The 14,635-nt window shown below is 40.6% G+C and overlaps 1 protein-coding gene across 1 annotated transcript in view; it reads left to right on the forward strand.

Moving 5' to 3' along the window:
- Window positions 1–3,155: 3,155 nt before the first annotated feature.
- Window positions 3,156–14,635, forward strand: part of LPCAT1 (lysophosphatidylcholine acyltransferase 1) — a 51,725-nt gene continuing 40,245 nt past the window's right edge. Inside the window, exon 1 of the mRNA XM_087721946.1 lies at window positions 3,156–3,541. Within this exon, the coding sequence (XP_087578072.1) occupies window positions 3,383–3,541 (159 nt within the window). The 5' untranslated portion in view covers window positions 3,156–3,382. The remainder of the gene's footprint in view (window positions 3,542–14,635) is intronic.

The raw sequence follows: 14,635 nt of genomic DNA on the forward strand, positions 1-14,635 counted from the left end.
CACAAATCAAGGGACCAAGCCTCCATGAGGTGACCGGAAAGGGAAGGGCTGCCTCCTGTGCTGGCCAAGCCCACCCCTTTCACTGGGGCTCGTTTTAGGGATAGGTCATATTTTTTGGGAAACAAAGACCATGCTTGGATGCAGTCTCTGGGCCCGTAACCTGTTAGAAATTCTGTTTATATATAGCAGTAAAACACATGGTGACTGTACTCGTTTGATCTGCAGTGTTATATATAAACAGAATTTCTAACAGATATGCCGAAATATATTGATATCATTTCAAGAGATCAAGCCTGTAATGTTAAGTTTCACTGAATCTAAGAGGTAGGATTAATGAAAATAGAATAAAAGTTGCTATAGGTATCATTTACTTATTTCAAGGAACAATTCAATTCCCAATCACTTTTTGATGTATCTTAATCTAAGGTTAAAAAAAAAAGAGATCAGCACGTAAGTCTTTCAGATAGTATTTTTATTTTGATAGGAAGCAAACCTGAAGTTGTATTCTATATAAAGGCAGAGATGTGCAGTTTGTGGACTAGTTCCCATGTGGAAATAACTTTCTGTCCACAATTTAGGGGCAACAATCTGTTTTATTATATAAAACAGAATTATTTGGCTACAAACACTTTTGAAATCAATTAATACCATGCACTAACATTTTTTGCTCACTACTGCTGACAGTCAGTCAATATTTTGCTCCTTTTCTATGCTTGTCTCATTTAGAAAACTGAGTTGAGTAATACCTCTTATCCCCACTACCATTCATAATACTATTATATATTTTGTAAAAGATGTTTTACAGTAGCACTTAATTCAAGGCATATTTGTGGCAACATTAGCAATGTTCCTGCACGTTTATTTGGAAGAACATTCAGTATGATGACACTTAATTCAAGGTATTTAGACCTAAATAAGTATTGTTGATTCTTACCAATCATTATAGAATCTGTTTGTTCCATCAATCTGAATTCTTATCCTCATTCCATCTGATTCTACTAATATAAATGAAAATCCTGGTACGTCAGTTGCGCCCCTTCCTGGATCGGGATGCTCTGTGCATAGTCACTCATGCCCTCGTCCTTTCTCGCCTGGACTACTGTAACGCTCTCTACATGGGGCTGCCCTTGAAGAGCACCCGGAGGCTTCAACTGGTCCAGAATGCGACTGCGCGGGTTATCATGGGGGTACCTAGGTGCTCCCATGTTGCGCCCCTTTTAGGCGGCCTGCACTGGTTGCCGGTTGTCTTCCGGGTGCGATTCAAGGTACTAATTATGACCTTTAAAGTGCTCCATGGCTTAGGCCCAGGATACCTGCGAGACCACCTACTGCCACCGGTAGCCTTCCACTGTCCAGTGCGATCCCACAGAGTTGGCCTCCCCAGGGTGCCGTCGGCCAGACAGTGTCGGCTAGCGACCCCCAGGGGGAGACCCTTCTCTGTGGGAGCGCCTTCCTTCTGGAATGAGCTGCCCCCGGAGCTTCGTATAATCCCCGACCTCCGGTCCTTCCGACACGCCCTAAAAAGTTGGCTTTTCCAGCAAGCCGGCCTGGCCTGAACAAAACAAAACAAATGATTGATTAGTGTTCATTTTAATCGAATTTTAAATGTTATTGTTAATCTTCATTGGGTTTGTTTTTTGGATACTCTTAATTTTTTTTAACTTTTGTAATATGTTTTTTTTTTTAATGTTGTACGCCGCTCTGAGTCCTTGGGAGAAGGGTGGCATATAAATCCAATAAACAAACAAACAAACAAACAAAAAATCCAACTTTCTTCTATAGGAGAAATCTTATGCATGAATACATCAATGTGTGTGCCTTGGATTGGATTTGGATTTGACTTTATTTATATGCCGCCCTTTTCCCTGAGGGGAGTCAGGGCAGCTCACAATCCAGGGGGAGGGAAGTACAAGACAAAGTACACACATGAAGACAATACATTGTTAAAAAACGCAACAGTCATACTATTCGGGTGGGGTTGAAGTCTTTAGCCCCAGGCTTGTCGGGACAGCCAGGTTTTAAGGGCTATGCGGAAGGTCTGGAGGGTGGTGAGGGTACGAATCTCCACGGGGAGTTCGTTCCATAGGGTCGGAGCAGCCACCGAGAAGGCTCTCCTCCGGGTAATTGCCAGTCGATGTTGGAAAAAAGAAACTACACCATCAGAGCTAGATATAATCCGAAAAGTGTTGGCCCGTGCGGAAGCAGATAGGCTCACTCTTGAACTTAAAAATAAAGGGGGAATCAGAATATTTTGAAGTCTGGAATAGATTTTATGACCGGTATAAGACAAGGCGACAAGACTGGAACAAACTGTATACATTGCGATTGGACAGAAGGATTGATCATGTATTAAGTAGGCTAACTGTCAATAGTTGTGACTAGCTGTATATAATGTGAATGTACCGTCACTCCGACTTCACGGTACTGCATTGTTTTAAATGTAAAAATAATTAAAAATATATTGGGGAAAAATGTGCGTGCCTTGTTTTGGAAAAGGATTATTAAGGACCAAGGTGGCCCAGTGGTTAAATGCAGCACTGCAGGCTACTGCTAGATCAGCAGGTCAGCGGTTCAAATCTCACCGGCTCAGGGTTGACTCAGCCTTCCATCCTTCCGAGGTGGGTAAAATGAGGACCCAGATTGTTGGGGGCAATATGCTGACTCTCTGTAAACCGCTTAGAGAGGCCTGAAAGGCCTATGAAGCGGTATATAAGTCTACTGCTATTGCTATTGCTAAGGGACATTTAAAAATAAATAAATCAGGGAATAATTAGAAGGTCTCCTAACCAAGTTTGCTCAAAAGCTCTGCTTGGATTAGATTGGAAGCAGGTGTCCAAATGGGAAGGAGATGGGCAATAAAACACTTCCTCCTAAGTGAAGACCGACCGGGCTGCCGGCCAGTGGGTCGTCCCGTCCCCCCCTGCCCCCCCCCCGCTTTGCTCCTACTCTTCCCGCCCCTTGTCCTAAAACCGCCAAGCGACTGTCGCGCTTTCCCTTCCCCATCACTGCGCCTATTGCGCATGCGCCTCCTTGAGGGCGGGGCCGAAGCCGAAGCCTGGTATAGCGGCGTCTGACAGTGCCGCGCATCCTCTTTCACTCCCTGCCGGTTCAGGGAGAGCCAAGCTGTGGGTCGCTGACCGCATCTCCTCCTCCGCCGCCGCCTCCGCTAACTACGTTGTCGACGGCCTATTTTATCCGCCGCGACCCCGAATTTTTACTCTTTTTTTTCCTTCCTGGGAAATACATTTTCCTCCCTTTTTCCCCCCCTCCTTTTTTTTTTTTGCAAAGCCACTGCGCCCATTTTCTTTCTTCGCTCTCTCTCGCCTCTTTTTTCCCCCCTCTCTAACCTCCTTCCTCCTCCTCCTCTTTCGCGCGGCACACAATGCGGCTGAAAGGCCGGGGATGCTGCACCGGGAGCAGCAGAGGCGACGGCGATGGAGAGGAGGAGGAAGGCAGCGGGGAAGGACGCGGGCCGCCCCCTCCGCCCATGCGGAGCCCCTTCGCGCACCGGCTGCACTTCAGCGCCTTCCAGAAAGCAAAGGTGGGTGTGTTGTTGCTGGCGGCGGGGGGGGGGGTGTTGCACGCGTGTACGCGCGTGCACACATGCACGCGTGTAAGCCAGGCCGGCGGGAGGGGAGGGGGAAAAAAAGGGCAAAACGAAAGCCGCCCCAAATACGTAATGGTGCTCTCCAACACTCCCCCCCCCTCCCGCCTTTTCCCAAAGAAGTGTGCGTGTGTGCGCGCGCCCCCGCGAAGCAGCAGTGGCTTTGCTCGTGTCCGCGCCCGAGACATCCCCAGAACCTCTCGTGGGGGGGCTTTATTAAGCGTGCAGAAAGTGCAATTGCGTGCATGGATAGCTCTCTTTGCCTGTTTGGAAAGAAAACGGTTCCTCGTTGTTATAATCCTGGTTAGGAACGGAACGCAGGCGTGAGAATCCTTCCTATTCTAGTTGCAGCTATATGTATGCACTGGGGGGGGGGGCTGTTGCATCTAAGTGTCCCTTGAGGTTAGCAGTGCAGGGGAGGAAGGGCAAGCAGCTGAATGTGGGGAAGAGACGGGCATTAGTTTGCTTGATCAGCCTAACAAAGGAAGCCGAAGGCCACAGTAGACGGAGCCAAATTATTAAAAATAATAATAAAAATAAGCAGAGTAACTTCAGAAGGTGTTCTGACAAACCAAACACAGCATTGTAACAAATGCAGTATTGTAACAAAGCTATACGGTATTTGTTACTGCTGTTTTGGGGGCCCCCTTTTTTTCCCCTCCGCGTGCTCCTTTTTTTCATAAAAGTTTCTTTTTTTCCCAATCCATCATAGTTGCTGTTAGGTTTTTGTGGCACTTCAGAATCCCGACACAAAGCATGAGAGGTACAAACCTCTTTGAACTTTATTAGCACTATTTGTACCTCCAGTGTTTGGTCGAAGGCAAAGCTAGTTAAGGAGTTTGCAAGGACGTGAATGTTGGGGATCCGTAAAATTGTTGCTGCTTTGGACCACTGTTTTAATAATAATTTCATACAGAAACAATATTAAGGGGAAAGAATCAGAAACTGCCCAAAAATTTGCATTCACTAGGTTTATTTATCTGTCCCCAGTGTTCCAATTTATTATTCATGTTTTAAAGTTAGAGGCTCCCCAGAACATTTCAGTTCCTACACCCATGTGATTTTAACTCACAAAATAAGCAGACAGATACTATTTTTGGGGCCTAGCAGGCATGAGAGACCAAAAATATCAGGCTCAAATCTGCTAATTGGATGTGATTGCATTTTTGAGAAACAAATACAGTACCTGTATCCTAATTGGTTCTAGGAAAACCAATCCATCTCAGATATAGAATATTGTCAGAGGTATTTCTTGGTATGTACTCAAAACAGCCCCATCTTTTCATGCATACCTACCAGGGGTGGGTGGCTAATCCCGTTCCAACCGGTTCGGTTGGAACGGGGCCGGAGGCATCCTCGTGCACGCGCGCAGTTCACGCATGGTCTTAGCGCCTGCGCGATGCTCCAGCTGCTCGCGGAGAATCGCGCAGGCGCTGTATGTGCCATGCGCCTGTGTGGAAGCGCAGAAGCCTTCAAAGACCGGTAAGGAGGGCGGGCGGGTGGGCCCTTCGCCGTTCCCGGAAGTTACTTCCTTCCGGGTTCGCCGACCAACCGGTTCACGGGGACCGCTGCGAACCGGTTGAAACCCACCCCTGATACCTACCCATTATGTGCTCCAGAAGTCAAAAGAAGAGTGACTTTGAACAGAAGCTGTCTTGTTATGTAGGATTTGCTGCTTTATTAGAGAGAGAAAGAATTGAACTCTGCTTTAAGGTCATTGCCCTACCAACTTTACAAAGAACTTGCCCTATTTGAGAGAATGAGAGAATCTCCTTCACTTACTAATTTTTATGTTTTAAAATCCACATGACAGTAATTACAATTTTAATCTCCATATCTATGGAGCCCAAAATGAGAAAGTTGGGCTTACTATAGTCACCACAGAAGGGTGGTGGCAAACTTATCGTGGCAACTGAATATGATTGAGGTTTGCTGAAATCCAAGCTTGGTGAAACCCAATGGTTAACCAAGATTACTAAGAAGTACAGCACTGATTTTCAGCACAACTAAACTATACATACGCTTAAAGTCTTAAAAGAATTAAAAGTTGCAAAGAAACCCTAACTTAAATGTCCTAATATCCGAATTATTGTACAAGGGATTTTAACCTCATTTTATTTTTATCAGTTTACCTTCAGCCACATTGTAATTCCAAGGATAGGAACACGAAGTAAGATACATACTTCACATTTGATTGAAGACCTTGCATCAGATCTTCTTTGAGGGTTTTAATATGGCTGAAAATTAATTGATTTTGGAAATAGTGGATTAAACAAATTGTGGTCTAATGTGGGTCCTTCTGTGGCATTCTTTTAGCAGTAACAATATAGTATATACAGAGGACCCAAGAGTAATTACAATATTTCATGTAGATAGCATCACCATAGAATTCTGCGATTGGAAAAGCTGGGTCCATTTGCCTTTTTCATAATAATGGCACTAATATTCCGGTAATGTTCTGGGTGCAAGAGGATGATGATGAAGCCATTTTGTCTGTACAACAGTTATGTGCCCTGGAAATCACAAAAGTAATTTGCATTGATACCTGGTGTTATGTCACAAACAGAAACTTGTTATGGCCACATTGTAAAAAAGTTACGGAAAACTTGTAAATGGATATAGTACTGTACTACTTTTGTTTAACTCACTTCTATATTTTGACTTCCCTTGCAAAAGATATATTCTTTCAACATTGGAAATTGACACAGGCATCTTTTACACACTCACTCTCTCTCTCTCTCTCTCCCTCCCTCCCTCTCTCTCTCTCTCTCTCTCTCTCTTGAATAGACATACTTTTCAGTTTGAGGGAAATATTTGTTTAATATGAAGAAATGTGCTAGCTTCACTGTCAGATAGCTAAAATTGTTCATGATTTCCTCGAATCTTTGCTCTGTGGTTTATAAAATTGAATTATTAAAAAAAATCCCAAAGTATAAATAGAAAAATGTGCTTATTATGTCCTCCTTTCTAGTTCCAGAATTATGCATGAAATTAAAAATGTGTCTATCCAGACCTGTCTAATCCCAGTCATCAATTATAATTAGTCATTGATCCACCTTTCTTTGCCAGCAGCTTTAGCCATTTGTGCTAAGGCACAGAGAAAGTGAAACATCAGACTAAGTCTCAACATAAAAAAAAATGAAAAGTCTACATCAAGTCAATATAGTGGAATGCTTTGAAATACAATATAGGGAACAGGTTGAGTACCATCTAAAAATGAGCAGTAAACAGCGTTTTGTTCCTGACCTATTCACTTAACGTTAATTGTATTCCCTATGTTAATTGACAAATCTAATGTGTTCCTTGAACTAAGCTATGTTTTAATGCTACCAATGTTGGTTTAAGCCAGAGGTCTTCAAACTTGGCAACATTAAGACTCCCAGAATTCTTCAGCCAGAAGATCTTAAAAGCCTTAAAGTTGTCAAGTTTGAGGACCCCCTGGTTTAAGCAGATCATGCAAAGGTTTAGATTAATTTGCTTCCTCCCCTTTCACATCCAGCTAGCATTAAACCAGGATTTATAGTTTTGTTGAACCCAAGATATAGTGATTTAAATTTTTGCTTAATCATGTCTTGCGGAATAATCAATTAATTGGCTTTTAATTAATCCCTATTTGTGTTCACACAACACATTAAATCAGATCAAAAAATCAAACAAATGACATTATAAACCTTGGTGTGGTTTTTAAGAAAAAACTATGTAGGTTAAAGAGATTTTTTGCCCTCTATTCTTAAAGATTTGGGAGTTGGGAAATTGTGAGCTATAGCAAATCTCACCTTGTATAAGTAATATTCAATGAACTAGTTGATTTAGTAAGGACTAGTTCTTTGTCAAATAATGTTTTTGAGTGTTTAAAAAATCATTTTCTTATTGTTTGTATAATAAGGATTCTCAAAAAAGCAAATAACAAATGAAACGAAAAAGCATGGATTAAATTCATTTTTTCCATTTCACTTTCATGTAGTTGAATAATTATGAATTGGTTGCTAATAGCACTGAAATGCGTTAATAGGCAACTAAACATCCTACAAAGTTTTCTTTATGTAACTATTTAGAAACATTTATTCTTAAGTTATATGCTTTTATGATTAAAATTAAAGTAAATGTATTAATATGTTTCTTTTCTGAGTGGCAGGTTCTCTTCTCAATTCCTGTTACTCTTTTACTGCAAAGATACTTTTTCCTAGTGAGGAGCAAAAATTAGATTTGTAGGCATGTAAGAGTTTTAAGAGAACCAGGAAGCTTACAAAGCAATAGAATGTGAGTTTTAGCCCACTCTGTGAACACTGCTTGATGATTTGGGGCCAATCCACCCAACCCACTTCGTAGGAATGTTGTATGGAAAATAGGCAGGAATAATAGGTATATTAGTCACCTTGAATTATTAAGTTACCATATAATAAAGATGGGATACAAATTATAATTTGCATGGGAAAAACCCTAGAATTCTACATGTTTCATAAAGTTTAACAACACAACATAGATTTTTTTTCTAATTGTTTTTTGTAGCTGATCCTATTTCTTTTTCCTTGAACCCAGAAAGTAAATCATCTAAGGGGAGGTTGACCAACTGCAAAACTGCTTGCCTTGCATCTATATTACATCTTTTCTGCTTGCTCTCCCAGCTGTTTTTATATAATATAATTGTTAATATAAATGAGAGAGAATACAAGAAAAGGGGAGAGGTGGATATTGCTTTTCAGGGAGAAGAAAAGGCAAAAAACCATGGGGAATATAAGTAAGAGTAATTTTCAGATTGTGTGGCTTATCTGCTAATTTAGCTATAGGGCTGGTATTTATGGAATGAAAATGCTTCAAGTGATTCAATTTTAACTTCTCCATAGATTTTTACTCATTTCTTTAAAAAAAAGTCTTTGTTGAATCACATTGCTTCATAGCCATCCTATCATCAAGATCTAAATAGCATATTTCTCATCTGTGGTTTGCTACTGATGAGTCCTCACCAGATAGGAGAAGTACTTAATATAACCTTGAAATTGCACAAGTTAGATCTCCTTAAATTCCATTGGAAAATTGCTATATTTATGCTGAATTAAACCAAATCCTTAATTTTAGTTCCTTTGTGTGTTTGTTTATATTTAACATGCTATTAAAGTAGTGGTTTAATGAAGCATCTAGAATAAAATGGAGCCAGAGATAAAGTTGTGTGGTGGAAAACATAACACCTGCCATTTATTAAGATTCTTGAACAAAACACCTGGCCAGGTAGAATAAGATACATCTTACAAACTTAACTATAGACATATTCAGGGAAAATGAAACAAATTAATTATGGGGTTCCCAAATATGTAATCTCACGTGTTAAATTAAAATACATTGGATAACATAATTATCATTCAAAATTTAAAATAAAAACAATGACATATCACTTCCATAGATTTGTGGAGATAACTGAACACATATGTCTATGAAGTCACAGTTTAGTTTGACTTGAAGACAACATTATTTTTCTTTTCTCATCAACTTATTTTAGGTGTAGTCTCCTTACGTGTATTCTTTTTTAAAATGCAGTAAAATATTCACTGGTTTTGGGTTTTTTTTATGTGGCTAGTTTAGTTTTCATACTTGTAATTATGTATTTCTTTTTCCAGTACAATAATTTGTGAGGAAGTATTTTGGGATGTTCAAATTTAACTGCTGTTACTTGTGCCCGAAAATCCACCTGTCCCAGTGGTGGGTTCCGGATCCCGGTACAACCAGTACGGTGCAACGGGGTCCGGCGTCCATCACATGAATGCACGCGCATGCGTACTTATGGCCTGCGACGTTCCGCGACGTTTCAGCTGCTCGCCGGAGCATCGCATGGGCTGTACACTCCGTGCGGGGAAGCCCCAAAGAGCTCAAATATCGGTAAGGAGCGTGGGAGGGCGGGTGGGCCCTCCGGAGCACCATACCGGAATGGCACCCAGTGCTCCTGGTAGGCACCAATACACCCGTACCGGGGCGTGCTGGTCGTAACCCACCACTGACCTGTCCCCTCAAAAGCTATCGAATGAGTCTTGATACAATTTGCATGGAATAATTCTATTTGCAAAATAGTACATCTGTAATGTTCTATCATATTAATTGTTTTCTTTGGTATATGATCTAGGGATTTCCCTGCCCCCCTCCATTCATTTGTGTGTGTAATTCTTGGAGACTGGTGGACATGTCCTTGCAGCTTTCCTCACAAGGTTTTTCTGAAGTAGTTTGCTGTTCCCTCTTTCCCAGGGCTGAAAAAAAGTGACTGACCCAAGGTTACTTAGCTGGCTTTGTGTCAAAAGCAGGACTAGAACTCACAGTTTCCTGGTTCTAGCTTGATGCCCTAGTTACTACACCAAACTAGCTCGCTCTAGGGCACAGGTGTCAAACTCGATCGCATCACGTGCTGTATTGTGACGTACCACAATCTTTTTGGGGTGGGTGTGGCCTGTGTGTGACGTATCCAGCCCATGGGTCACTAATTTAACAGGCCTATTCTAGGGATTTAGTTACCATCAAAGATAATCCATAATTATTTGAACTGTTTCTACTACATTTTAAAATTACCTGTTTATTAGGTGACACCAGATCTCCCTGAAAATCTAATAGATTTAGGAATAAACTTTCAATTTGAGGCTCTGCTGCTTATGAATTTAAGGTTAAAGTGGAGGTAGTGCTCACTGTTTTACTAAACAGTGAATAAGAATTATTCTCAACAGCTTACTACTTAACATTTTCTGGTGTCTTACCATTCTAGAATAGCATAGTGATTGTGATATCGAAGAGCAGCGCTGCTGATGTGAAAAGAATGCATTTTTCTTCAACAGGAGCCAGCGAAATGGCAAAAAGCCCATAAACAGTGTCTGTGTTATTAAACAGAATCCAGACTAAATGTGAAAATTTTATATCCATGTCATAGCAAAAGAGTTTTTCTTCCTTTTTTCCTATGTTGAAAATTGCCAGCAATAGTCTCTGATGCTTGACTATGGAAGAACCTCTGTTGTTCATAGGATTAGTATGTGATTTTTGTTTGATTGGCAAAGATCTGCTATTTGAAGAAAAATGGCTGAGCTGTTTGCCAATGAGTAAGAATTGTAGGGTGCAACTATGAAATCTACAACTCTTCTGGTGCCCCTTGATTTTAATCAAAACACATTCATGCCATCCCCAAATTCTTTTGAACTCTTCTAATTCAACAGCTGGCTTTATCAGAGGGGATAAAATAGTTATCTAGAGAAAACAATACGGTATAATAGCATCCATATTATTTAAGTTGTGGACATCTATGGGTTCCACCACAAAACCACAGTTGACTAAAGCGTGCTCGACGAAACCGCGTACCTGACATCATCACAGCGCGATGAAAAAAGCACGCTGTGAGCGGTAAAGCTAAAATTAACGCGTAAACCTAAACCTAACCCCCCGAAACCTAACCCTTAACCTAACGCTAAACCTAACGCTAATCCTTAACCTAAACCTAACCCTTAACCTAACCCTAACCCTTACCTTAACGTGAATCGGCTTGCTTTAAAAGCGCTTTTTAAAGCGCTCTTTTTTCTCCGCGGTCGTATTTGTCGCGCTGATAATGATGTCAGGTACGTGCTTTAATCAGGCGCGCTTTAGTGGACCGCGGTTTTGTCGTGCCACGCATCTATGAACTTTATGAAAAGTGTCAGGACAATGTGAAAAATAGATGATGTCAAATCTGGAACATACCCATTATTATCTCATCTGCCTTTTTCATAAATTTATTTCTACCTCCTACCCTCATTCGTTTTTTCAGTCTTGAAATGAAACATTCAGTTCCAATTTTAACTTTCTATAAAAAGGTAGTAGGACAGAAAATCTTCAGGGCAGCATGTCATTTCTCAGCTATGCTTATGCTCTCATGGTTATCTCTGCTATTGCAAGATATTTTTCCCCCATAACTCAAGACAAGCAAAACAGGAAATTAGTATTGTTTGCAATGCTTGAGCTGTTGCAGAATCTATTGGAACACAAAATACTTACGCGCTAAGAATTATATAAACGGCTTGTATCATTCCATTCTAACAGATAAGGTTTAAGAATATTTTCTAATTAGTCCTTTTTCCCTCCTATATTCTTATTTTCAATATGATAACTTAAAGCAAACGATCGCAAATACAATTACAGTACTTTTTGGTCGTTTTAGCTAATAAAAAGTATAGCAAACAATATCCAGTCAGATTTTTTTCAGTATCTTCAGTGCTGTCTGGTAATTTTAGCTAATACTTACATGCTAAGATCACAATGTTAACAATTTGTTTAAATTACTTTGGATTAGCAGTAAATGATATTAATCTCTAGAAACCCATCCACAAGTAGTAAGATGAGATGGTTATTAAATTTTCTGTGATGTTAATTTCCGCTTGAAATATAAGATGATTCATGATTATGCTCTTTTAAATTGAATTGATAAAAATAATCAAATTGCATATGCCTCTTAAACGGAAAATCTGAGGCACAATATATTTGTTATTTATGTTTTTATTCAAACAAGATATATGGCTTCACAACAGTGCCGGACGGGGGACATAGCATAGAAATTAAAACTCAGTAAAAGTTTTCCACAATAATTGGCCGTGACCCGTCAAAACCGCGGTTGACAAAACCGCGCTCGACGAAAGCGCGTACCTGACATCAGCAGCGTGATGAAAAAAATAAAAAAATAAAATTAAAATTAAATTAAAGCAAGCCGATTCACATAAAGGTAAGGGTTAGGTTAAGGGTTAGGGTTAGGTTTAGGGTTACGTTAAGCGTTAGGGTTAGGTTTAGCGTTACGTTAAGGGTTACCGTTAGGTTTAGTGTTAGGTTTAGCGTTAGGTTTAGGGTTAGGTTTGGGGGGGTTAGGGTAAGGTTTTTGCTTTATTTTTAAATTTACCGCTCACAGCGCGATGTTTTCGTCGCGCTGTGATGACGTCACATACGCGCTTTTGTCGAGCACGCAATTGTCTACCGCGGTTTTGTGGTGGAACCTAATTGGCAACTGAGGACTAAGTCACTACAATAACTTGCATTTCACTGGTCTCATTAATCTCCCAGCTCCACATGTTTTTAAGGCTTTAGGAAAACATTGCAGAACATCAGAAAAAGGAAATAGATCATCTATATAACATCTTGCAAAAAAAAAAAGGGATACCCCCACAATTTTATCAAAAAGTGCCTGACTCAGCCAAATAGAGCACAACCAACACAAGCTGTGAAAAGCATAACACTGCCACAAAAACATCTCAGAAACCATCATTAGAACCTCATGGTATCACTAGGCACACAAACCAACTAAAGCCCTCCAAAACATCCTAACTAGACCAAAAGACCCACCAGTCCCATTAGAAAAAAAAACAGAAGTCATCTACAGCATACAGTGAAAGGACACTAATAGCCGCTATGTAGGACACACAGGAAGAAAACTAGCGGAACACAATCCATGAACACCAGTTTGCATCAAAAGACATGATGAAAAATCAATAATTGCACAACACATTGACAGACTTCACCATCGTTTCAACTGGGAAAGTATGAATATCCTAGATTAATTAAGTCCAAAAATGCCAGGGAATTCCTAGACACCTGGCACTCAGACACACTGGCCATCAGCAGACACATAGAAATAAACAACATCTACATACCATTTAAAAGAGACAACATCTACATACCATTTAAAAGAGACAACATCTACATACCATTTAAAAGGCAAAATACCTCTTTACCTGCAATCAGCACTCAGGTGAGCAGAGATTAACCACCAAGATTAACATTGGACTAACAATCAAGAGGTAAACAATACCCCAGTCATCCATCCACTCAAACAAAAAAAGCTAATAGTAAACAACAGCTCCATCAAGGAACCACCCAAACCAGACCCACCAAGACTGACAGGGCAAGCCACTATATAAAATGAGAGCAAATGATCACCTTACCTACTTTGGTAATGAAATATCTGCAAAAAAAACCACAGCCAAAATCAGAGAGCAACAGGGACCCTACAGTTTTATGAAATGCCAGATTTTGGGGAAGATGGAGATAGGTGTTTCAGAAGGCACATTCTGCTACACCAAAAGCCAACTTCTTAGGCCCCACCAGATAATAATCTATTATATGACTCAGACAGTGCTCTTTTACTAGAATCTAATAGCATAGGTGGAAACAGTGTACACCGCTCTCTACATGGGGCTGCCTTTGAAGAGCACCCGGAAGCTTCAACTGGTCCAGAATGCAGCTACGCGGGTTATCATGGTGCTCCCTAGGTGCTCCCATGTTGCGCCCCTTTTAGGTGGCCTGCACTGGTTGCCGGTTGTCTTCCGGGTGCGATTCAAGGTACTAATTATGACCTTTAAAGCGCTCCATGGCTTAGGCCCAGGATACCTGCGAGACCACTTACTGCCACCGGAGTTGGCCTCCTCAGGGTGCCGTCGGCCAGACAGTGTCGGCTAGTGACCCCCAGGGGGAGAGCCTTCTCTGTGGGAGTGCCTTCCCTCTGGAATGAGCTGCCCCCGGAGCTTCGTATAATCCCCGACCTCCGGTCTTTCCGACGCGCCCTAAAAAGTTGGCTTTTCCAGCAAGCCAGCCTGGCCTGAACAAAACAAAACAAATTATTGATCACTGTTAATTTTAATTCGATTTTTTTTAAAAAAATGTCATTGTCAATTTTAATTGGGTTTGGGATATTCTATTTAATTTTTTTTAACTTTTGTATTATGTGTTTCTTTTAATGTTGTACGCCGCCCTGAGTCCTTGGGAGAAGGGCGGCATATAAATCTAATAAACCTAAACCTAAACACGGTACATATGTGTAGGTGTGCACTCATTCTTTATATACATTTTATGTGGATATATTTTGAAGGAGCCCTATATTAAGTTTGTATGTGGAGAATCTCTTCGAATATTAAGTATAAAGATGCCACCCCCAGCCATTTTTTTCACCCAGCAGAATTTTTTTTATGACTAATAACTAAAATAAGAAATAAATAAGAAAATGTTGGAAGAATTAAAAAAGGAAGGGTGAATGAAAGAAGTAAAAGAAGTAAA

This window comes from Thamnophis sirtalis, unplaced genomic scaffold (assembly GCF_051295495.1).
Source record: "Thamnophis sirtalis isolate CommonGarterSnake01/CBP01778 unplaced genomic scaffold, rThaSir2_p1.2 scaffold_8, whole genome shotgun sequence".
In the NCBI taxonomy this organism is placed as follows: domain Eukaryota; kingdom Metazoa; phylum Chordata; class Lepidosauria; order Squamata; family Natricidae; genus Thamnophis; species Thamnophis sirtalis.